The sequence below is a fragment of the Condylura cristata genome, unplaced genomic scaffold (genome assembly GCF_000260355.1).
Source record: "Condylura cristata isolate star-nosed mole 26May11 unplaced genomic scaffold, ConCri1.0 scaffold00033, whole genome shotgun sequence".
Taxonomy (NCBI): domain Eukaryota; kingdom Metazoa; phylum Chordata; class Mammalia; order Eulipotyphla; family Talpidae; genus Condylura; species Condylura cristata.
Window position 1 is genome coordinate 10426271 of NW_004567134.1, and position 23583 is coordinate 10449853.

Below are 23583 nucleotides of genomic sequence, written 5' to 3' on the forward strand. Positions count from 1 at the left end.
TCATGTAAATAATGACGTGTTATTTTTTTTTTAGATTTATTTAATTTTATGTATAGAAGAGCTGGGGGGCAGGTCAGAGTATGGCAGTGAGAGGATTTGCCAGAGAGACAGAGTGGGTCACAGGGCAGGCAGACTGAAATCCACTGCTGAGGGGAGCAGCAGGGGAGACAGGAGGGGTCTGCTGGGCCATGGGGATTGAACTCGTGCTGCTGTGGCTGCAGATAGCTTCATACTGCTGAGACTTCACCCCTTGTGCCACCAGGGAGGCCAATAACCGTATTCTTAAATAAAAACTTTGTATCTGGAAATAATTTTGTCACAGAAATTGCAATTCCACATGGTTTTTACCACCGTGGCCTGTTGACATTTTGCGCCCACTGCTTTGTCTGTCTGTCTAGTTATCATCTATCCTTCATCTGTGGCACAGAAACATTTCTCCCAGGACACCCGAGAGTAAGTTAGATACCCCCATGGTGGTTTACATATTCAGTGTGCAGTTCCTAAAAGAGAGGATTTCTCTCATGAACCCACAGTGTGTTAGCAAGTTGTGTACCATTTAACGCTGTCATACTTTCATCTTTCATATTCCAGAACCCACAGTGTGTTAGCAAGTCGTGTACCATTTAATGCTGTCGTACTTTCATCTTTCATATTCCAGTTACTGTCCTCGCAATGTCCTTGTGGCCCCCGGTCCCCACCAACGCAGGGGCCAGTGAGGGCCAGGCAGTGCGTTTGCACCTGGCTCACATCCTCTGTGTCTACTGGTCTGTGTGGTGTTTGCCCTTTCAACTAATAGGCAGCTGTGGGGAGACATCAAGATGTGCCCCCCCCCCCCATTTCACTACCCATGATAACCCACCTGAACCAGCCCTTACATCATCATTGAAGTGCTAATTTCCCACCTCTGTGGGCACTCACAATCTTTTGCAAGCAACAGCCTTCCCTGCTTGTTCCCTTGTACTTCCCACCAGTGTGGACTCTGTCTTATGTTTTCAAGTCATGTAAAATGTACTTTTCAAAAATATCTATTTTTCAGAAATCTATAAACACAACAGTAAATAATAACAAGGACTGCAAACTTCAAGGTGAAAACTGACAGCTTGTTTCATCGCGACCGCACGTTTCCTGACAGGATCAGACACGTGGGTACTCTTTAAGGAGACTGAGGCCCAGGTGGTATGTGAGGGACACTGGGCTCCCAGACATCACAGCCATGCTCCCCTCCTCCCCCACAGGGGGTGTCTGGAGAAGCCTGAGAGGGGGAAGGAGGGCTGCACTGCTTGTGCCGACCTCACAGGTGTGGGGAGCGTTTTATAGACCTGAGCTCTCTGCTCCCTCGCCCTCAGGTCTTCTCTGCCCGCTTCCTCTGCTCTGACTTGTTTCCTAAATGCCACTTCCTCTGTGGATGCCGTCCCGTGGGCCAGTCAGCTAAGTGGTGGTGTGGCAGCAGCTGTCAGCCTGCACAGCTGTTTAAGGGGGACACCAGACCCCCTTGGGACCACCAGGACTCCTGTGAAGGGGAGCATCACCAGGTGTCTGCAGTCAGCAGGAGGAAATGGACAATCCGCCAACAGTCCTGATGCCATCTTTGCCATCATTTAAACACTGGTGTAGGTAAGGAATTTTCTGCTGGGTGCCCATGGAAGCCATGTACTTTCGCTCATTCTGACAGTCTGTTAACAGGCATCTTTGCCAGGATGCTTGTGACGAGCACTCAGGTCCTCCACAAATAGGGAATCTGATGCAGTTCGAACTTGGTTAGCTTATCCTTTCTCTTTAAAAACAACAAACTTTCCAGATGCCTGAGTGCATTTTGGGTGCTTACATAAAGTCTGCCTTAGGGGAAAGAGATCACAGCTGTCACTTTCTCTTTTCTAGCCAAGTGCCAAGAAGGAACAATTACACTCGTCCCAAGCCAAGAAGTCCTTGGCCAGCCGAGCTAAAATCATTTATTTGCTTTTATGGTGCTTCAAATTGCATTCATTGAGATTAATTTGGCTGGTCTAACTTGAGCGGCCACCTCGTTAATTTAAAGAGAATGAAAAACAATGCCTGACACGGGCTGCTGTAAATTCTTTGGGCGCAACATTTAAAAGCGGGAAACAAACGATGAAATGGCGCTGGCAGCCCTCTGCTCAGGCCACTGGCTGCTTTCTGGAGAGGTCGACGCCACTTTAATTGGGTCCTCTTCCTTTCAGGGATCCTGGGCTCTCGCTGGTGGCAGTCATTCTTTGTCTGGAGGCATGCTTTAAGAGACCATTGTCATTTCTGGCACCAAGGACCCACTCGGTCTGGCAGGAATTATGACAGGAGCTGGCAGATGAAGCCTGACAGCAGATACTGCATTAGGACTGGAAACTGCAGGTAATAGGTCTGTTACGATATTCAACTTTATGGAAAGTTCTAGAGGCAGTAAAAACTTTATCCATTATTCAGTTAACTCACTTGTGAATAAGTACTTTCTAGGCTGAAAACAGGTGGGCATGAGGGGACACGGGTCTCAGAGGTGCTGAGGACACTGGCCCAGAGGGGCCTCCAACTGTGAGTGCCTGTGTCAGACGCTGGGGTGGCAGTTCAGCAGAAACAGGCCCCTGTCACGCGCCCACGCCGCTCGCAGCCCTCAGCTCTCAGGCTGTTGATGCAGACAGGGCAAGCTGGCGCGGCCATCCTCCTGTGGGGGTTCTCAAGACGTGGGGACGCTCCACAGCAGCGCTCACATTTACTGTCAGCGCACACAAGAGTCCAGCCAAAGCTGGCCTCAAGGAGCTGGGGGAACTGACCTCACCCAGGCCGCGCTGCGCTGACGCCAAGATGTCACTGCGCGCTCTTTGAGTTCACACTCTCCCAGCAACAATTACTCGTTCTGCAAGGTAACAGCTGCTTCCCATTGCTGTATCAGCAAACCCACTGCGTCTCTAAAATCTTTTGATCAAGTGGCAGCTCATGGAGAATTAAGGTTTACGGTACTCTGAACTGCCTGGTTATAGTGCCAACGCCCGAGCCCAGAATGGAGCCTACTGGAAGAAGGTACCCCTTGAGGCCTTGATTGTTCTTGAATATACATTTGCACAGCAATCTTAGAATCAGATTTCAGTAGTTACAGTCTAAGCCTGACTGATTTTTAAAAGGATTGAAGTGAATTCTTTGAAATGTTAAATCTTTCTATTCATAACTATGATTCTCCTGTCCATTGTTCAAGCTCTGCCATGAAGTTTATTTTACCAATGTGATACTCAGAGGTCTACTGTTAGGCTTTTCCTGGGCAGTATTCTTTAAAACATTGCCTTTGTGAATGATATCCATTTCCCCCTTAAATTTTCCCAATATTTGACGGTTATGTACGTTAACCTTATTTTTAGTCATTTTTGGAAAAGTCATTGGTTCTGATACTTGTCTTTGATCTCTCAGGTAGGATTTTGACAAGTAAGGAAATTTACTTTTTATTTTCTTACTGCATTGCCAAGGAGCTCCCCAGACACTGTTCAACAGAAGTAAATCCTGGTTTGATATGACAGGTTTCTATTCTTTACTGGTGAGTAAAACTTGCTCAAGTTCAGGAATTTTCATTTTGATTAAATTGTTTTCAATCAAAAATGGTGCAGGACCAAGATCACACCTGGGTAAAGACTCCATCTGAGGGCTCGTGTATCAAGAACTCCGCACAGGCTGGTGCCTGGCACCCAGCAAGCACGAAGCCACGAGGTGTCACACCGCTCATCTAGAAGGTAAGAGCTCAGGGAGGTGGTAGAATACTGCTGCGCTTCCTTAATCACCCCACAGCGAGCAGGAAGTCGCACGGAGGCTACTGTCCAGCACATGTTAAGTGAAGCTTGTCTGTCCTTTTAACCAAGACGTCCCTATATATTTCTGTAGTTTAAAAATCTTATTTCTGTTCTTTTTAGGGCTCTAAAACAGAATGAAGTTTAGGAAATGGTTTCTTTTGTCCAGTAGGTTGTACCAGTCCCTATGTTACGGTTTGCCGGTTTTCTATGACCACCCCATTCAGAGACAGGACAAATCTTTAACAAAAGGTAAGTTTATAAACATCTTAGGGTAAGATGGGAAGTATCTAGTGAAAAAACAAAAGCATAACTTACAAAGATTTTGCTAATATGCAAACTGCCAGTCCATTTAAATTTAGCAAATCCAATTAACTGATCTGTTCAATGTGATATTTAACAATTCAAATAAGGTGTGGATCATAGTTACACCTTTGACAAAGATGCCGAGTATAGTTTTGTGACTCAGAACTGTAAGTACTGGTTACATTACTGATCTTGCTTCCTTACATGTCAGGAAAATGTAATAGAAGGCGCGCTGGGTTGACACACATTTTCATCATACAAATCTTCTGGCAATTCCTCTTCATCCCCATCAGGAAAGTATGTAGGGAATGGCAGATTTTTACAGAAATCCTTATATGCAGGCAGTTTAGAATCTTTTATCTGGGGGAGAGAAGGCAAAAATTTTATTAGCATTAGCAATTATGTTATTTAAAGATAGCCCATAATAAACAATATTACTTAGCATCAAAGAATATCTAATTTTCTAGTGTGAATAACAAGTGATATCAGCTAATTTAAGGTACTCAATCTATTTTTATTCCAAGAAATTGTACTAATTCAATCACAGTATTTTCTTTTAGGGAAGATTTCATTTATTTCTAACTTGTCATAATTCCTAAATCAGATAAATTGTCAATATCAACTATATGCATGTTGATTTTCTTCAAATGAAAGATCTGACAAGCAATATACCAACAGGTATCAGAAGCCACTTTTTTACTGATTACCTTGTCTTAACTGCCTATTTCCCATCAGATATTGAATAGAGATTAAAAATTTAGTGCCTAGTATATTTGTTAGTCTTAATTCTAAGCATATAACCCAAAATACCACTTTTCTGTTAAGGAAATTTGCTTCATTTGACAAATAGCATTCTTACTGAGATCAGCAAAAATAACCCATATAAAGTATAAACAGGAATATTATAAAAATATTCCAATCATATCCATAAATTTAAACAAAGGAATAGTACAGATCTAGAATGTTGCCTTTAAAAAAAAATTGGATTCTAAATTTAAACAAAGGAATAGTACAAATCTAGAATGTTGCCTTTAAAAAAAAAAATTGGATTCTTTAATGCTCCTGACTCATTCTACAGCCTTCATTCAGGGAGAAATAGAAAAAGATACATGTAATTATACAGAGTAAAAGGCGGCAATCATTTTGGCAATAAGAAATGAATAATTTGGTTGGAATAAGAACACAGCTGCTAGGAACAGCTAAGTATGGAAAACTTATCTATTTTAATCTCTCTCTCATTAAAATTGTTCCAAGAAATTATCAGTAAATTGCCCGAAGAAAATAAACTGTTGAAAAAAAATAAAGTTCATTAATGTTAGGCTGAACTTAAACTTGGAAAAAACAGAATTGAAAATAAAGCAACAAAAACAAACTTTCCGTGCTAATTTGGTAAATGTGAAATTTAGACAAATGACCTAGACAGCTAACTGTCACCTTTACATTTCTACTCATCTAGCCTACCTGAAGGAAACCTCAGACAACAGCAAGGCGTGCGCTAACTTCTAGCTGCAAACGGGCGTCTAAACATCTCGTCTCCACAGCTGAGTCAGGGCCGCAGCCGGCAGCCAGTCCTGAACCGCGGCTGGGACTCGCTGGCATGTGCTCTGCGCAGGTAATCTTAGCCCTGGCTCCAACTTTCTACCTCGATTTTTACCAGTACTTTCCAGGGTTTCTGCATACTGGCCAAGCTGAGGAAAGGTACAAGTGGGGCAGAACACAGCACCCCGGCAAATCTGACACACAGCAAGGGACGAGCCACAAGAGACCAATGTACAACGATCAGGTTCTCAGGCCCTTAGCCGCCGACTGAGGCCAGAGAACAGACGAGAAGTCGAGTCAGTCATCCCTAAGCTTATCCTTAACTTTAAAAAAGTACTGGGAGCCCTGCACCCTGAAGATGCAAGAGCTCTGGTGGGGTGTGGGGCCGGACCAGGCTGGGCCCCAGCAGAAGTGCCTCCACCTCCACGGGGAGGCTCACAGTGGGGTGACAGAGTCCCCACAATGTACCAAACTTTCTGACACTGGAAACAATATCAAATTGTCTGTTCCACACCGTCCTGTAGGGAAAGACATCTGTTTAAGGCTACAAAAGGCAGCTGGTGGCTCTTTCCAGGAGCTGTCTTTGCTGTAGCTTCTAAGTGTCTGCAGGGTGGCAGGTCATCCTCCACCGAGCTGATTTCCTGCAGGCAAATGTTTACTGAACTGGGGGAGGGAAATCCCAGTGATAACTGTTGCGGGCTCATTCTGTGTCTATGAACCAGATCAGAGCATCACTGAACATGCTATGGCTTTTCAGGAAGGCGGAGGTGACACCCGAGAAGCACGCAGGTGCCACCACAGCGAAAGCCACGTGCACAGTAGCAGGGGAAGGAGGATTTAACATCAGAAATTCATGTACATCCAGTAAGATTCTATTACGGAAAGTAATTTCTTTTTCTCGTGTTATAAATGACAACCTAATGTGAGTAATCTGGAGGTAGAGACATTATGAGAAGCACAAAGATGATCTGTTGGGTTCAACTGTCACTGTGTACAGTTAGGGTGCGTGGATACTGGCGCTCTAAAGTCAAAGGGAAGAAAAGGGCTTTAAATATAAAACCAGCAAGACAAAAATGGTACTTTGTTCTAGTAATACAAACCACTTTAAGAAATGAAAATACCTAGGTTTAAGTTCGAACCTATTAACTGAAAACGAAAAACTGAATTCTGGGAATAGCTAGGATCTCTTCTATCAACTTTGTTTTTCAGAACAGAAGACTCAAAATTCAAAAGTGACCTCTACTATGTTGGCTTAGAAGCCTGCTGTAACAGGTTAATTTTTGAACAGAAAAATGAATATGTACATTTTTACTTTAAAGATTTATTTACGCATGGAGAACTAGGGTACAGGTCAGAGGTGCAGGAGCGGTGAGAGGCTTCACCAGAGCAGAGTGGGCAGCAGAACAGGCAGATCGACAAAGTGCACTGCTGAGGGGAGCAGCGGGCGGGCCAGGAGAGGTCTGCCACGCCATGTGGTCACCTCCGGGGCAGGTGGGGATCGAACTCATGCTGAAGTGGCTTTAGCTTCTTCCTGCTGTGCTTTAACCCGCTGTGCCACCAGGGAGGGCACAAATAATGTACATTTTTAAAATAAACACTCAATATCTCCTAAAAATGCCTACACTTCTACCTTTAGGTTGACACTCAAAAGTTTTTCTTTGAAGAACAGAAATGTTTGGGCAACTAGCTATCCAAATATCCTTCTATTTCTATAGATCCTCTACTTACTGCTACAATCCTTTTTTCAGATTCTTGCTTTTACAGGTCATTTTCCAATTTTTTCACTCAGATATTACCATAAAGCGGAAAAACCTAGGACACGTGGAAAACAGCCATCTATCTCAACATTGGAAAGCAATTGTACATACCTTTACTAGGCAATTTTTATGTCCAGGTACGGAGCCATTTACATAGATTATATTGTGTCTTGTGTTCACTCTCCACACCTAAAGCAAGGAAGACACACAATCAATCCTAGTTAAAAACTTGAGGAAGTACTTGTATTACAACAATGTTACTAAAAGTGGAGGCTTTAAATAGCCTGTAAAGTAATAACCAGATCAGCGCTTCAAAAGGCTAATGAAACCAAAAAATTCATCTATATGTGAATGACAAACCAGATAGCTGTGTAAGTGCTAGAAAACTCACCCACATGTCAGTGGGCTCTGCTGGAAGCACTAACGAGTGGAAATTCCACTTTCTCTCTGGTTCTAATTTTAGTAGTAAGACAGCCCCCAGCCTGCACAAACGGCAGAGAATGCAGGGTCAAGAAATGGTCCTGAGAGTGTGGCGGGCAGCCCAGGGCTCGCAATAGCAGCTACACGCTCAATACCATGAAACCTCTCACACACACGATACACAGCAGAACACAGAAATGATGCAATCTTCAGCAAAAGTAAAAGCACTAGAAGGGAGAAATATTACACTCAGTTTATAAATAAATAAACTTGATCCAGACCAGGTGAAGAAAGACCAGACGTCCCCAGCGGCCCCTGCGGAGTGCCGCCGTCTCTGTACTTCCATACGCCGATACAGACGCATGTGAGCAGCAGTTATGTTTTGTAAAAATCTTTGACTCCCATTCTGCACAACTCGTCTCCACTTAGCCAGCACCTGCTCCTCCACTGGCTACACACAGATGCTAACGCCTTTCAGTACACAGCTTGTATTCTCTAGCAGTGGCTGTGCCATAACCCTCTGGGAGTCCTCTTCCCTCCTCTTCGGAGCACCCCCTCACCCCCATCCATCGCCCCACAATCCAACGTGTAACCCAAAGTGAGTTGGTGTTTAACCTTCCACTTTTCTGTGTTTTAGTGTCATAAATGGAGAGAAGTATGTATATAATGCTCTGAATCTTGCTTTTTTCCCCATGCAACCACATCTGCTAACCTCTTCCAGGTCAGACTGACATTCTTTGTGACAGTTGCATGTCCCATGACTTGCGCTAGGAAGTTTTCCATCGCTGACTGCAGGATGCGCTCCCCGCACAGCTTCACTCCTCAGTGGCTGCAAATCCTTCACAGCAGCCACGTGCAGAGCTACACTGAATGCATGCGCAGACAGCTCTGCTTTCGCGGTTACCCAGGTCTCGAAAGCCACTTCAGAAGTTTACCTTTAGTCCAAAGGCCGTCCGGTCTATGTTTCCCATTTGTCCAGGCATTTTAGTTCCAGGCCAGACTCTGGCAACATCCTAAAATGAGACCCAAAGTCAGCATGTACTTACTTTCGATTTCACCAGTGCTGATCAAACCAAAACACAAATGACAGGAATGTTTTGTCCCATTCTACTAGGTCCCTCTGGAAAAGGGCTTGGACACACTTACGCCTAGTAGATCTCCTTTCTAAGTTGAATTAGAAAAAATAAAAACGATGTAGGAGAGAAACTCAGTCACAAAAGTATCAGCTAAGCAAACACAGACAGAGTAGTAAAGGACATACACACACGGCACCAAAGGACACTCGAGTGTCCGGTCTGTTTCCACTAACCTCGCATATAGCTGATTCAGTGTTCATCTACTCTACAGCTGATGGACACAGCTATCCCCACCCCGGTTGTCTGGTGTCACCTTCTGTCACCAGTGATTGGACATAGTGTTCTAAAAACTGAGTTTGCCCTGCATGGCAGTCTGATTCACATAAACTACTTCATACAGTCTCACGCCTTTGGCTTTCATAATGGGTAATAATCATCTGAAGCAGCAAGTCTGAATCACATCTAAAGTAGGAACGCATCTCACAACACGAATTCTTGGAACATAAATACTTTTTGCATTGCTACTTTCACATTAACAGGCAAGCTTCCAGTAGGAAATAGCACACCATGCATAATCTTCATGCAGCAACCGACACAGCTTCCAAGTCAGTACTGAGAATTATAAGCCAAGGATCACTCCTATTCATTCTACAAATACATTTTGTGATAAACATCCCACTTAACATAACATTACTAAAAAAGGATTAGCTATACCCTCTATAATGACATTCATATATGCTCATGAAGTGTTAGCATTTACTAGCTAATCCCATGGAAGGACATGAACACAGAGCAGTGCGTCTCATAATCCGAGTCAGGAACAGATGCAATATGGGAGGACCTAATCTGATTATGATTTGTGATTAAATAAGTTATATTGTGATTTTTGAAATGTAATTAGTATGCGACACCCTTTTAAAGCGGACATTAAATGTTTTCAATACAGTAACTGTATTCCGATTTTAGATCATTTCCTCACCTTACAAGTTCCAAAGCTTGTTAGACCCTGTTAGAGGGCTGTCACTGGACACCCCTCTCAGCCCCAGGCTGCTGTAGCCACCACTCACCTTTTACCCTCCAGCTGTGCAGACGGACACTTCACACAACAATCTCAACGCGCACTACTGTGGCCACTTCTGCGACCTGGCAGGCTCCCGGGCTTGCCCGCCCTGCAGTACGTGCCAGCACTTCACCCCACTTATTGCCACAGACATGTATGAATGCACCGATGTATCCCACTCACTGACTGGGGCATTTGGATTGTCTCCCTTCGGGGGCCGTTATGAATAACGCCGAGGACTCACGCACAAGTCTGTGTGTTTCCCTCACACACCGACTTGCTCCCGCTGTTGCAGGTGCACAGTGTCCTGCAGTGTAGACACAGCGCTGCTCGTGGACACTTAGGCATGTCGTCACAAATATTTGCAAAGACTAATTGTGTGTGAAAGCATTTTTATATTTTGGAAAGAATACCTTCAGGGTAAGTCCCTAAGAGCAGGAGTGTTGTGTCGGGGGGAAATACTACATGAGCAGCGTTAGATGTTGACTGACATGAAGGATGCACTCTCTTGCCTCCCCTCCAGTGAGGTGAGTGCCTTCCTATCAACATATAGGCAAGATTAAACAGACTGATAATGCAATCTACAAGGGGAGTAGTGAGTAGCTTTAAGCTGTATTACTTATTTGAGAGTCGTTAATCTCTAAAGACTGATCTTGCTTTACTCTGGTACTCCAAAGGATAAAATCTCTCCTGCCATTTGATGGTCCCCCTCTGGGAGAGCAGGGCTGATGAGCAATACAAGAGCCCTCCACTTCTGTGCTCGATTTCATCACCATTTTCCCTTGAACTATAATATTGTCCTTGACAATCTTCCCAACTCTTTTTCAAAGCAAAAGCCAAATCTGAGGTAGCCAGTGGGGTGAGCTGGAAAGGGGTTCTAGTGCTCTGTTTCTTGCAGGTGGCTTGAGCCTACAGAGTGGGAGACAGGGGTGAGCAGCCGGGAAACACTGAATACTGGCGATAAGCAGCGGGGTCCAACTAGATCATTCAGTCAGGCTCACAGAAGTGGCAAGTGCTGGAAACCACCAGGACTCAGATTAAAAATTTTAAGATCTGATCCCAGGACACACCACAGTACTGTATGCGCAGAAATGGAACATTTAGCATTCAAAGAACAGCACTATATTATACTTACACCAGTCGCAATAGCTCCAGGTCTCCTGTGAGTTTTCGTCTGACCGTGAGAAGCAGGCTGGCCTTTAAATCCCCATCTTTTCATGACGCCTTGGAAACCTTTACCAATACTGAACAAGATAAACATTAAAATTTATATGAACGGCACATAAAATACTCCCAATCGTACATTTTTTGACAGTACCTCAGCTTTTCTAAAGCTCCTTATCTAAATAACTAGAAAAGGCTCTGTAAAACTGCAAACGAGCCAGCCTTTATCACCCCTTCCTGGAGTCTCACTGTACATAAAATGATTAATTCAATATCATGAGACAATAGCAAACTAAGGAAAGGGAATTCTATCTGAACAGGGAATGTTTTAGGATCCTGTAAAACAGTTTAACCGTGGATTCCTACACACTCCAAAGTACTTAGAAGCTACGTGGCAGGTGACTGTATGATCCCTACGTCGTGGTACTCGTGCCCCGTGGAGCGGCTCTGGTGGCGTCTGGGAGACTTCTACAGAAGAGGCTGCCACAAATATGCCGAGTTGTCTCCTCGGGCGTTAGGACACAAAGACGGAGCCTCCCTGCGCTTCAGGCTGGCGGCCCTGGAGGAGCCGCCCACCACAGCAGAGGCGCCTTCAGAGCCGTGCAGGGCCGGCTCCAGCCAACGCGCGAACCTGCACTCGCTGACGGCACGGGGCCGTATCTGCCCAAGTGCGCCCTTGAGGTGACTGATGCTTTGGCTGCAGCCTTGTGAGAGGGCTTGAGACAGTGGCACCCAGCTAAGTGTCCTGGCTTCCTGAACACAAAGCCACTAAGCCTTCATTGTTTTAAACTGTTTTGTCTTAGGGTGACATGTCAGGGAGCAACAGATATAAGAAAACACTAAATAAAGCAGTAAAAATGTCCTCAATGCTGACCAAGTTTTATTTTTAGAAAAAAAAAAAAAACAAAAACAAAACCTTGGATCTTGGCCTCAGTGTTTAAATTGAAAACAATGAATTAAAAATCAGACTACAGTATCTTAAAAAACCTAGTATTTAAATTTTTACACCACCCTTTTTAAATTCTGCTAGACACACATTCTGTGGTGCAGGCAGAATGCAAGGACTGAGACTCAAGCGTCCATCAAGCTGCCCGAGTGTACGGGGCCAGGATCGAACTTGCACAGAGGCGGCTGCAGCTAGCTTGCAGTGCTGCACTTTAACCTGATGCGCCACTAGGGAGGGCCCATGGGTTCTTTTAAAATGTAAAACTATAAGGCCACATCACAATCTTAAAAAATTAGTCAGTTCTGAACATACCGTCAAGGTTCAAATTCCCATGTCTCTTAAAGCTGTCTTCCATCCTCCCTTCTCACCACCCTCCTCCCACCACCACCAATCATCAACCCCTGCCTACACTCCTGCTTCCTTAGTGCTCTGACCAAGTCCTCTCTGCCTTCAGCAACGTGAGCAGACAGATGGCCCGCAGTCCTGACCCGCTCGGCACGAAGCCCTGCACGGCCTGGCAACGATGGCCTGCACTGGCCCTTGTTCCTGCAAAGGTTTCACTGGAACACAGCCTGCGCTATTTACACACGGACTATGGCTGTTTTAGAGTCAGAACAGCAGTGCTGTGTACTGTAATAGACCATAACACGCTTGTAAGCCTAAGATATTATCTGGCCCTTTGAGAAAAAAGTCTGCCGAGCCCTAGAAGTTATTACTAATATTGGAGCTTCACAAAGTCTGCCCCTGCAGCAGGACCCTGCTACTGCCCTGTGCCACAGAGGTAAGGCAAGCAGAAGCGCCTCAGAAACACTGCAGAAACAAACAGCTCCCTCTGGTCAAGTTCACATGGTCATGGGGTGAAAATTCCCATGATAATCATCTCACCACACAAGCCAGCCCAGGCTTTAAAGCAAAACAGCAGTAACAAAAACAAGCAAAACAGCAACAACCGGGGCCTCCCTGGTGGCGCAAGGGTTAAAATCAGTGCTGTCAAGCTACACCAGCATGAGTTCAATCCCCAGCCAAAGAGGTAACCACACGGCGCAGCAGACCCTTCCTGTCTCACCCACTAATCCCCTCAGCAGCGTAATTCAGTAGATCTACCTGTTCTGCTCCCCACTCTGTCTCTGGTGAAGCCTCTCACCCCATTGCACCTCTGACCTATACCCCAGTTCTTGTATGTATAAATAAAAATAAGTCTTTACAAAAAACCCCACAACCTTAAAAGGTCCCCAATAACTTCCTTAGTTTGGAGAATATAAGGTCTTTTATAACTGGGTCCAGACACTACCCATCACAAATCCTAGCCACAGAAGTTATTCCATGAACCCCCGATACCCCACTTTCATGCCTTTGCTCATTCTGCTCCCTAGCTTCAAACGCCCATCACTCTATTTTTCTATTATTACTATGAAAGAACCAGAACTATCTGTCATCGGGTGTTGCATCAGTTGCAAAATATTTCAAGAACTCAAAATTCATACTGTATGTGTAGACACGTTTCAATCAGAATCATTTCCAAATTAAGTTTTAACCTTCTCTCTTTAGTTAACTTATGCTGTAAAAAGTTGAAGTGATTTGTATATAATCCCTCAGAAAACTAGCAACTGAGTATTGAAGGAAAGAAAGAACGGCTGGACTTCTCTAATTTTGTATTTACTAGATAAAAATGGAGGTGGGTGAGAGGTGAAAAATCATTGGCTTAAACCCTGCTTCTCTATGGTTAAATGTAACTTTTGAAAGACGAGAAGTAGAGACTCTTGTCAGACCCTTGCCAAATTATAACACTGATCCACCAAGAATGGGTTAGAATAAGATGAAATGTTAAATTGTGAAAAAGTACAGCTGGCTTATATAAAAATATAATGTCTAAATCATAATCATAAGAATTTCCTGTAGGATAAAAACTTATTCCATGTCGTAGGTTCAACTTGCCCAAATGCTTTTAATTTTAAAACAAATCAACTTCCAGTAACTTTAAAAGGACAATTTTTACTAAAATAAATGACATATATAAAAGGCCATATCAGCTGATGCAATGCTCCATCAGGGTCAGCACTTACTTCATGCTGAACTAATACATCACAAACATTTGAATCTTACTACAGCTTCTCTTCAGTTCAACAAACTCACCCAGGTATCACCTACCTTCCACATCCTCACACTGCAAAGCTAACAGCATCCTACTGAACACCCCCAGTGTAGGAGTCAGTTTTCCAGCCCAGTTCTGTGTTGACTAAGCCTGTCTGGGCAGTGCTGTAGAGCTTCTGAATGCAACAGTCAGTCATGGTGGAATTTTCCAGTGCTTTGCATTCCACCACATGCTGGAGAGTAAAAGCCATACAGACGTTTGCCAGGTTGGAATACTTGTGATGGAACATGTTCAAAATCATAAACCTTCCATCAATATCTGGAAACACTTATCATTAAGTGACCACTAAGGGGGCACTACTTGTAACTTCTGACAGCAAATCCAGCTCGTTCAATAGCTCAGAAAGACAACTAAGCCGTGATTCCTTTGATTCCTCTTATAAAAAGGGGACATCTCCAGGTTGTTCTGAACAAACTCAGAATACCTTGCTGTCCTGAGTTCAGTCTGCGGTTCTCAGAAAGAAAAATTCAAATGAACAATTTCTGTAATATCATGAATGAACCTAGCAGTTTCCTGAAGGTCTTTGGACATATCATTTTATATTTAAATTGATCAGGAGACCATATGACCAAGCGCTATGAATCGGCTGTTATGTTTTACTTGCCACCTGGAAAGTCAGATTTTCAGAATTGAAAGGCACCTTAGAAACCACTTATTCCATGCATTCTCTAAGTTCCATGCAGAACTTAAGGCCCCACCCCAAGGTCTAGCCCCTGGCCTATGGACGCCTCTGGTCATGTTTTCACCCCAGGCCATGCTGCCCGGGCTGAGCAATAGACTATAACCAAAATACAAAAATACCCAGCGGGTCAGTCATGCGTGAGCTATTTGAAGAGCCTTCTCAGTATCCGATAAAGTCTGCATTTAGCAGTAGTATGTAATTTTAACATTTCCTAGCGTGCTTTGTCAAGTTACTACTTTGTTATGCAATAGACTAAAGAAGACAACAATTTTATATTAGAGAATTCCAAAATTGAATTCCTAATGTCGTTCATGCATTTCAAAAGCTATTTGCTATTGAGGAAAACAGATTTTTTCCTTTTCAAATATGAAACGAATTTTATAGCAGTACATCAACAGTGGCCGTAACAGTCCACAGTCCTGAGCATCCAGTCTTGAGTGAAGAGCTTTCTGTCACAGCCCTCTCGCCACAGGACTACCAGCTGTTGCAGGTGTGTCACGAGTCCGTTACAGAAAGTGAGGCGGCAGGCTGAGGCTGCCATCCAGGCCAGAGCTGGGAGCAGAGCCTACGGCTTTAGTCTCTACCTAGATGGCCCCGTTAGGGCCTCACTTTGCTGACTCTGGGCTAGAAAGTGCTCCTCTGTAGCTTTACAGTGAGGCAATTAGAAATGTCTAGGATACAAATGAACAACAAAATTAACCCTGAATCACCCACATGCTAGCCTTTATTTGGAAAGTATTTACTGTGACTGATTTAAGAGGATTTTTTTAGAAACTACTTCTGTCTAAACATAATTCTGAAAATTGTTTCATCAACACGCTTAAACATTTTCACTACTTTGAGTAGTCTGTAAGGTAACATAAAAAAAACGAGGCAACACTGAAAACATGCAGGGCTACAGCAACTGCCCCCAGCAGCTGCACCCTGCTCCAGCCCCCAGCAGACATCCCCTAGGGGGAAGTAGCTGTGTGAGCTGAGGCCACTGGGGTGCGCCCTGCGGGAACAGCAGGACACTGGGGGAGCCTGGGGTCCTCTGCTCCTTTAGAACAGGCTTGCTTTAAAGGGGGAACCAACAAAGTGGAATACAAAAAACCAAGATCCACTGGCTTTTGAATCAGCTTTAAAGCATCTAGTGGGCAACAATACTTCCATACACATTTTGATATTTTAAAGAAAGATTCCACTCTAATCAAATCTCAGTATGTGCAAAGGGGCTCTGTCCTTCATCTAACCCCCCAGTGCCCTACAGTTTTAATACCCCAGACAACTCCAAGGTAAGTGCATAGTTTTCATGCTGAGGTCAAAGTATAATGAGAATTTAAATGACAGTAACAACTTGAAAGTAATAATGTAATAGGACGTTCTCCAGGAAAAGGGGAAGTTCCAGGTTCCTGCCCCACCCAGAAGGAAGGGGCAGCTGAGCAGAGAAAAGAAGAGAAAGAAACTGAAGAAAGACGCAGGATGGAGAGCCAGAAGGAGATCTGAGGAAGCCACGTGGAGCAGCAAGCATGTGAGGAAGAAACTGTGCTTGTTTCTTGACCCTGGACTGGTTGAAAGCCATGTGGGTGAGAGACCTGTGGGGATGCTGACTATGGCAGCATTTATATTGATTTTGATTTTGCTCTTTTCCTCCCAGACTTGTCTGGCCATGTCTAACCCTTTTCTATGGGTCGTGGCCAGAAGGTGCTTTTGGCTTGTGGCAGCTTTCAGGCCTTGCTTTGGGCCAATCCCTCTTGGGTGGACTTTTGCCCACGAGGGGATGGGTGACTTCAGGTGTTTGATTTAGAAATTATATTCTTTGTCTTCATATTGTAGACTCACTGTATCAAGGTTCCTTTTCATTAAAGTCTTATATGTTTTGTCTTGATGCGGCGGATGGCAGAACCAATTTAGAGCAGGCAGGTTTGGAGGTTCAGTGGTGCTCCCTCCCTAAACCCCCAAAAAGACTACGCCAGAAATTGATATTAAGGTAATTAAGACCCTGCCTGCAAATATATGGGCTGTTTTAATTTGTCCAAATTAGTGAGTAGACTTTTTAGGTTCTCCTTGTTCAAAAGAAAATCTTTTTAAGCAGAGGTACTGTTCTGATTTTAGTCTCGATTTAAAATTTAAATAAATACATGCATAAGTAAAAATCCAGACAACCAGAAATGACTTCAGATCATTGCTACCAATACCAAGTTCAGTAACACACGCAGTGGGAAGTGCCAGGTACCCACTGCACCAGAGGCGTCATCCACATACCCTGCATGTCCCAAGACAGAGGCCCAACATTCTCCCCAAACAAGGCAACACAGATTTTCACTGTTTTCTTTTTGCTTATTCTGTTTCTTGAAGTCAGAAAGGAATGAAAAATGACAACACACCTTCCAATGATAATAAGCAGCGCCAGGATGTAACAAAACAGGCTGAACACCCTATGCTGAGCGCCCAATCCAGTCAACCTCACTTCACCCACTGCTTGTACATGAGCTACAGCTGCTTCCTCCTCAAAACTAGGAGGGAGAATTTTAGCATCTCTGTTGGAAACTGCACTGGAATATAACTGCCACCCCCGAACACACAGGCTGGGGGGCAGGGGACAGATACATCACGCACGTGAGTTAAGTTCTTACGCAGTCGAGTTACACAAAGCTGCTGTATTTCAGAGACTGGGCTTCTTTAGCTAGCAGTGCCATAATGAAACTGAAAGATTATTCTGCTGGAATGGTTTCACGTATTAGGTATCAAAATCTTTCCCGTATAATTTGAATTGAGTTTCTATTCTCAGACCCTTCAGATGAAAAGCGATTTTTGATATAAAAATGAAAACTAAAATGATCTCTGGTAAATGTATATTCACCTCATGCCCCAACTGGTACATTTACTATTTATATAGAGAATCATACCTAATTTTATCACAAGTAAACATAAACGTACGCACATTTCCCAATGCAATTATTAAAGAAAAACATGCAGAAATTTTAAAGATGACGCTGCTTCTGTTGGTTACTTAAAAAAAAAAAAAAAAAGCCCGGCCCTCCCTGGTGGCGCAGCGGGTTAAAGCACAGCACTGAGAATCTAAAGCCGCTTCCGCATGAGTTCGATTCCTGCCTGCCCCGGAGGTGACCACATGGTGTGGCAGACCTCTCCTGACCCACCCGCTGCTCCCCTCAGCAGTGTACTTTGTCTATCTGTCTGTTCTGTTCCCCACTCTGTCTCTGGTGAAGCCTCTCACCGCCCCTGAGCCTCTGGCCTGTACCCCAGTTCTGTATGCAAAAATAAATAAATCTTTAAAAAAAAAAAAAAAGCCCAAAGAATATTTAATCTCTGAAGTAAAGAGGTTCTATTAACTTAATATGGTATTTTCTTACTCTTTTTGCTTTAAAATTTAGTTATTTCTAAAGCATATTTTATCCAGTTAAAATAAAGCTGGAAAAAACTTGAAACATTACAAATAAAAGCAGATATTTAACAACTAAAATAATTATGACAGCACAAGAAAAACAAAGAACCTCAACTGGACGTTAATTTGAGCTGCTGCTCTTGAGTTCAAATCAGCTCCACACGACAAGGACAAGTGGTTAAGACAAACAAGCGTGTACAGGCCCTTGAAGCACACCAGCTGCCAGAGCCCTAGTGACTGGGACTTTAAGTCAAAACCAGCACACCTGTCAGCCGGGACGCCACAGGAAGGCATGGCCGGGACGCCACAGGAAGGCATGGCGGGGACGCCACAGGAAGGCATGGCGGGGACGCCACAGGAAGGCATGGCGGGGACGCCACAGGAAGGCATGGTGGGGACGCCACAGGAAGGTATGGCCGGGACGCCACAGGAAGGTATGGCCGGGACGCCACAGGAAGGCATGGCCGGGACGCCACAGGAAGGTATGGCCGGACACACCAGGGGGCAGCAAGACCTGTGCCCGCCTCCCCGCAGGTCACACTGTCAGAATGAAGCGCTGGACTGCAGCCTGGACCACAGAGAGGATCTTCCCACAGGGAGACCCTCCCTCCTCCAGAGCTGGCCACACCTTGGACCCTGGGGCTGGACATCTCCTGGACCCCACCAGCTATCCAAGCCTGAGGCGTGCAGTGGCTCTCCACAGTCCTGTTTTCTACGTATGTGAACTTAAAACACAAACAAAAGATTGACCCATTCACTTAATATTCACAAGATGATGACAGTTTAAAGGTAACTTCCAAGTAGTCAAGAAAACCCAGAAGCAACATTTGCGATGACAGCATCGTGGAACACAAGACTTCCGAAGAGCTGAGCGCTCACCCAGGCAGGCCACAGTCCAGCCTCAAGGCAGCTGCTAACAAGGTCTCTGATTTACAGGCTTCTCAGAATGCCTACTACACCCTGTAAAATGTATAATGGAATTCATACACTATTAACTGTCGGAAATTAACAGGATTAGCGTGGGGTAGTGATTATTATATGTAATCACTCAAAATTAAAGTCATCTGCTTCACCTCCCCCAACATATCACACAAAACACACATCATCTCAATGTAAGGAACTGAGTCTGCAACAATCAGGCAGGAAAAAATGGAGGGGTTCATAATCTCTCCCCAAGGAGACACACCCTACTGCCAGCCTGCTCTGCTCTACTGCTAAAGAGCCCAGGGCGAGGGCATCCGGCAGTGGCTGAGTGGCCCATTATTTGAAACGATGCAACAGTGTGGAAATGAAGACATTATCTACAACCAACCGTGTATGGAAACTCATCTCATTGCCTTGAATAAAAGTTGCTCTGGGCCTCTGGCCGGTACCCCAGTTCTGTATACATAAATAAATAAATCTTTAAAAAAATAAAAAAAGTTGCTCTGGCATAAGTGACTGATCATAAAGGCATCTCGGGGCACCTATGGGCTACTGTTCATTTTCAAAGGCTCTTAGTCAGGACTTACCCGGCCTACAGGCTGAACACTGTCAAATGACCAAACAGAAAACCCGAGGCACATAAAGACATGCCCTTATATACACTGACAGAATGACATGAAAATCGACAAGAGCGGATATTTGGAATTTAATATTGCCTCAGTCATGTGGCTTCTAATAACCTACACTGAACAATTTTTACATAAATAGACATTTGGTTACATCATTCTAGAGTGAGGTCATCTCAGCGTGTGAAAACATTATTGTGAGATCTACAAGTCCTGGCGAGCAGGCAGCCAGTATGCGTTTACCTGAGACATGGAGAGGTGTGAACCACTGCCTCGTCTAAACAGAACTCCAAGCCAACATGTCTGTTAGAGTGGCGACTGTGTATTGATTTATAAGAAATTAAACCTTTAGGTTAAAAAAAAACAACTCATTTCTCATTTATCTAGTCATGCTTCTGGAGAGGTGGAGTGCGACTATCCGCCCTCGAGCTTCAGAGAGGCTTTTACCAGCTACAGAAGTACTTTTAACAGTTACCCTAGGGGAGCCCTAGGCACAAACACCATCACAAAGCATAAAAAGTTGTTTCTAATTTAATGGTTTCCCAGAACTGAAGAAAAGTCAAGTACTAAACTACACGATAGTCTCAAAAGAACCCCTTCTGCGTTGCTCATTTATATTTCACCAACAGTATGCTGCTCTTGTCTTCAAAAGAGAAAGGGGCGAGCCCTGAGCAGCAGGAACCCTCTCTAGGGCCCGCCAGCAGCAGCTGATCACACGTCTCGGTCATCAGGCTGTGAGTGACGTGAACTCTTGACACACAACTGATGCAGTGCAGTTTTTCTTTTTTTTTTAATTAAAGATATTATGTATTTGTGCATACAGAACTGGGGTACAGGCCAGAGGTGCAGGGGCAGTGAGAGGATTCACCAGAGACAGAGTGGGGAGCAGAACAGGCAGATCGACGAAGTACACTGCTGAGGGCAGCAGCAGGCGGGTCAGGAGAGGTCTGCCTCGCCATGTAGTCACCTACGGGGCAGGCGGGGATCGAAGTCATGCGGAAGTGGCTTTAGCTTCTTAGTGCTGTGCTTTAACCCACTGCGCCACCAGGGAGGGCCCAATGCAGTGCAGTTTTAAAACCAATAGTCAGTAATATCAGAGATTAGAATGATGAGTAGGAATAATGGTTACTTCTCTGGTAGGCACTGACTTGGAAGACAGCGTTTCTTTCACTCGTCTTTTTTTTAAAGATAAGGAAAACAGCACCTATCAGGTGAACTTACGTTTTGGCTGTGACATCCACGTACTGTCCCGGGCGAAAGTGAGCAGCATAAAGAGGAGTGCCTTTATAAAGAGAAAAAAAAAAAGTGAATCTGTCAGCCCAGAAACAGCTTCACTAAACATACTACATTCAAGATGTCTTCTCAAATATCAGATCTCAAAAATGGTAGGATTCCCTTCTGCAGTTATACCACTCTAAACAATAAAACTGGTCAACGAATGTGCTTTCCCACTGTAAGAGCTGAAGCACAGCTGCCCCGCACAAGGCCCTGGGGGCTGGAGAAGCCACAGACTATGGCTGGCTGGCGCCTTCATAACAACGGTATTCTTGTGGGCAAGTCTGAGTTTGATGACTGCTGGTCATTTTGGTGAATGAGAAAATACTGCATTAAGATATTTTCCTATCATATATAAGGAAAATAAAAACAAGGGAATGACTAAAACATGTTGGCTAGGTGAAACCATTTTTATCCACTGGAGATTAAGTTACTCCAAAATAGGAACTCTAGTTATTTGAACAAGGTCCATCTGATGTTGGGTAGTGATTATGGGAACTATTGTAGCCATATGAAGTTTACATAGCAGATTTTTGGTGAACTGGTCATGCTTCCAATAAAAGTCACACCAGCATGTGCCCAGATATTTGGGGTGACAGAATCACTGCCATAGGCACCTCTGATTTTATACATGAACATTCCCAAAGCTAGTCGTGTATAAATAAAATCTTACTTTAATTACATTTGGGAAACAGTATTTAAAGGACTCTCAAAATAAAAGGGCTTCATTTTTTGTTTAAACAATTTGGAATCAATATGTAAGAGAACTACTTAATTTGGCAATTAATTTATGAACATCTGTAGGTAATCTGTACTGTCAGAAACACAGAATTGTAAGACATGGCTTGTCAGCACGAAATATACCATCTAAGTGAAGAATCAAGATTAACACAAGAGATTTCTTTAAATAAAATAACCAGTGTCAGAGAATAGAACTGAAAGTAACAATAATAAACCTGTTTAACAAACATTTAGAGCTGTAAGAGCTCAATTTTTGTTCATTTTAAACAGGGGCAAAATGTTCTAGTTCATATACAGTCTCCTCTAAGGGAGACCCAATCTGGATTTATACAGGAAGAGAAGCATTCTGACCTAAAGAAAACAGATTAAAAATGGCTGAATTTTCATGAGTCTGAATGACTTAAACTGCTGATATTCACTATTTTCCACCCACAAAAACAATTTCAACATGGTTTGAATGACAGTAGAAATTAGCGTGGACTTAATCTTTATACTCCTTTGTTTAATTTTAACCTTAAAGTTGCAAAACCTGCACTTCAAAAAAATACTTCTAATTCTAGCCTATATGAAGGCCGACTCTGCCACTCCAGTAAGGTCTACTGCACTGTAGTTCACTTCAAGAAATTTAATTCAGATATTAAAATACCAAGTCTTTAAAAGTTCTACTGCCCACTTTGTTAGAACTCAAGTTCAAAGGATCTGAGAGCTTCTTTGAAATTCAAAATCTGTATAAATCAATATAATCATGTGTGAAATATTACTTTTTGATACTCTATGGGTCAGGTAAAATATTTTGATATTTTTAAATAAGAATATTTACATCACCCCCACTGCAAGCTCTAGTTTCTCAAATTCTTTCTTAGCGAGTTAAGCTATTTTTCATCTAATAGCGTGCCAGTGAATTTCATTTTAAAAGTTTGTGTATTTGGAGTGGCTTTTCCAAATGTGAAACTCTGTACATTGACACAAGCGCTCCTCCCTCTCTTGTGGAAAACAAAACGTTCTCTACAGCTCCACTGAAAAAAGAAAGAGGTTCACTTGTCCCCAGTGATTAAATCAGATGTGTTTTTATATTTAAAAGTAAGTGTTTTAAGTGTATTTTGGATTCAGCTTTATTGAAAGGGCTGACATTAAACAAATCACATATCTGGGTATTTTTACCACCCTCCTCCCCTCGACCTCAGATTACCTGGTTTAATCACAGCATTATCGGTTACACGGAAGATCTTCACTTTCTGTTTTGGCGGCAATCCAAGTTCTTGGTAAAATTCCAATATAGATGGTGATTTCTGAGGGAAAGCAGCACACAAATACTATTTTGAATACTAAGGGTAGAGTTTAGTACACAGAGATACAAATCAAGTTATTAACACTCCAGAAATCAGAGCACCCTGCTTCCCTCATTTAAGGGAAATAAGATTTTACCTGTAACCCACTGCAGTTAGGATCCAAACACGTGCACAATCCATACAGAGCACACGGGGGAAGATTTCCGTTTTGCAGGACAAACACCACTGTACTCATATCTGAATTCAGACTAGAGACTGCATGTACTGAGAACCCCAATCCTGTGCAAGTCTGTCGACTCTACGCCCCATCTTCTAAGCAGCTGAAACTTATTTGCAATTAATTTGGTCACACATTTGAAAATGAGTCCCAACCTACACGGTCACTTTCACACTCTCCAAGGCAACACATCCTTTTTTAAAACCTCCAGCAATGTCCCTTCTCCAAATGTTTAGCTGATCACA

The 23583-nt window shown here is 43.6% G+C and overlaps 1 protein-coding gene across 1 annotated transcript in view; it reads right to left on the minus strand.

The window, feature by feature from the left end:
* Positions 1-4013: 4013 nt before the first annotated feature.
* Positions 4014-23583, minus strand: part of MRPL3 (mitochondrial ribosomal protein L3) — a 29794-nt gene continuing 10224 nt past the window's right edge. The window contains exons 5-10 of the mRNA XM_004692310.2: positions 23022-23121; positions 21038-21098; positions 11073-11181; positions 8737-8814; positions 7493-7570; positions 4014-4445 (exon numbers count right to left, since the gene is read on the minus strand). Coding sequence (XP_004692367.1) covers positions 4293-4445; positions 7493-7570; positions 8737-8814; positions 11073-11181; positions 21038-21098; positions 23022-23121 — 579 coding nt within the window. The 3' untranslated portion in view covers positions 4014-4292. The remainder of the gene's footprint in view (positions 4446-7492; positions 7571-8736; positions 8815-11072; positions 11182-21037; positions 21099-23021; positions 23122-23583) is intronic.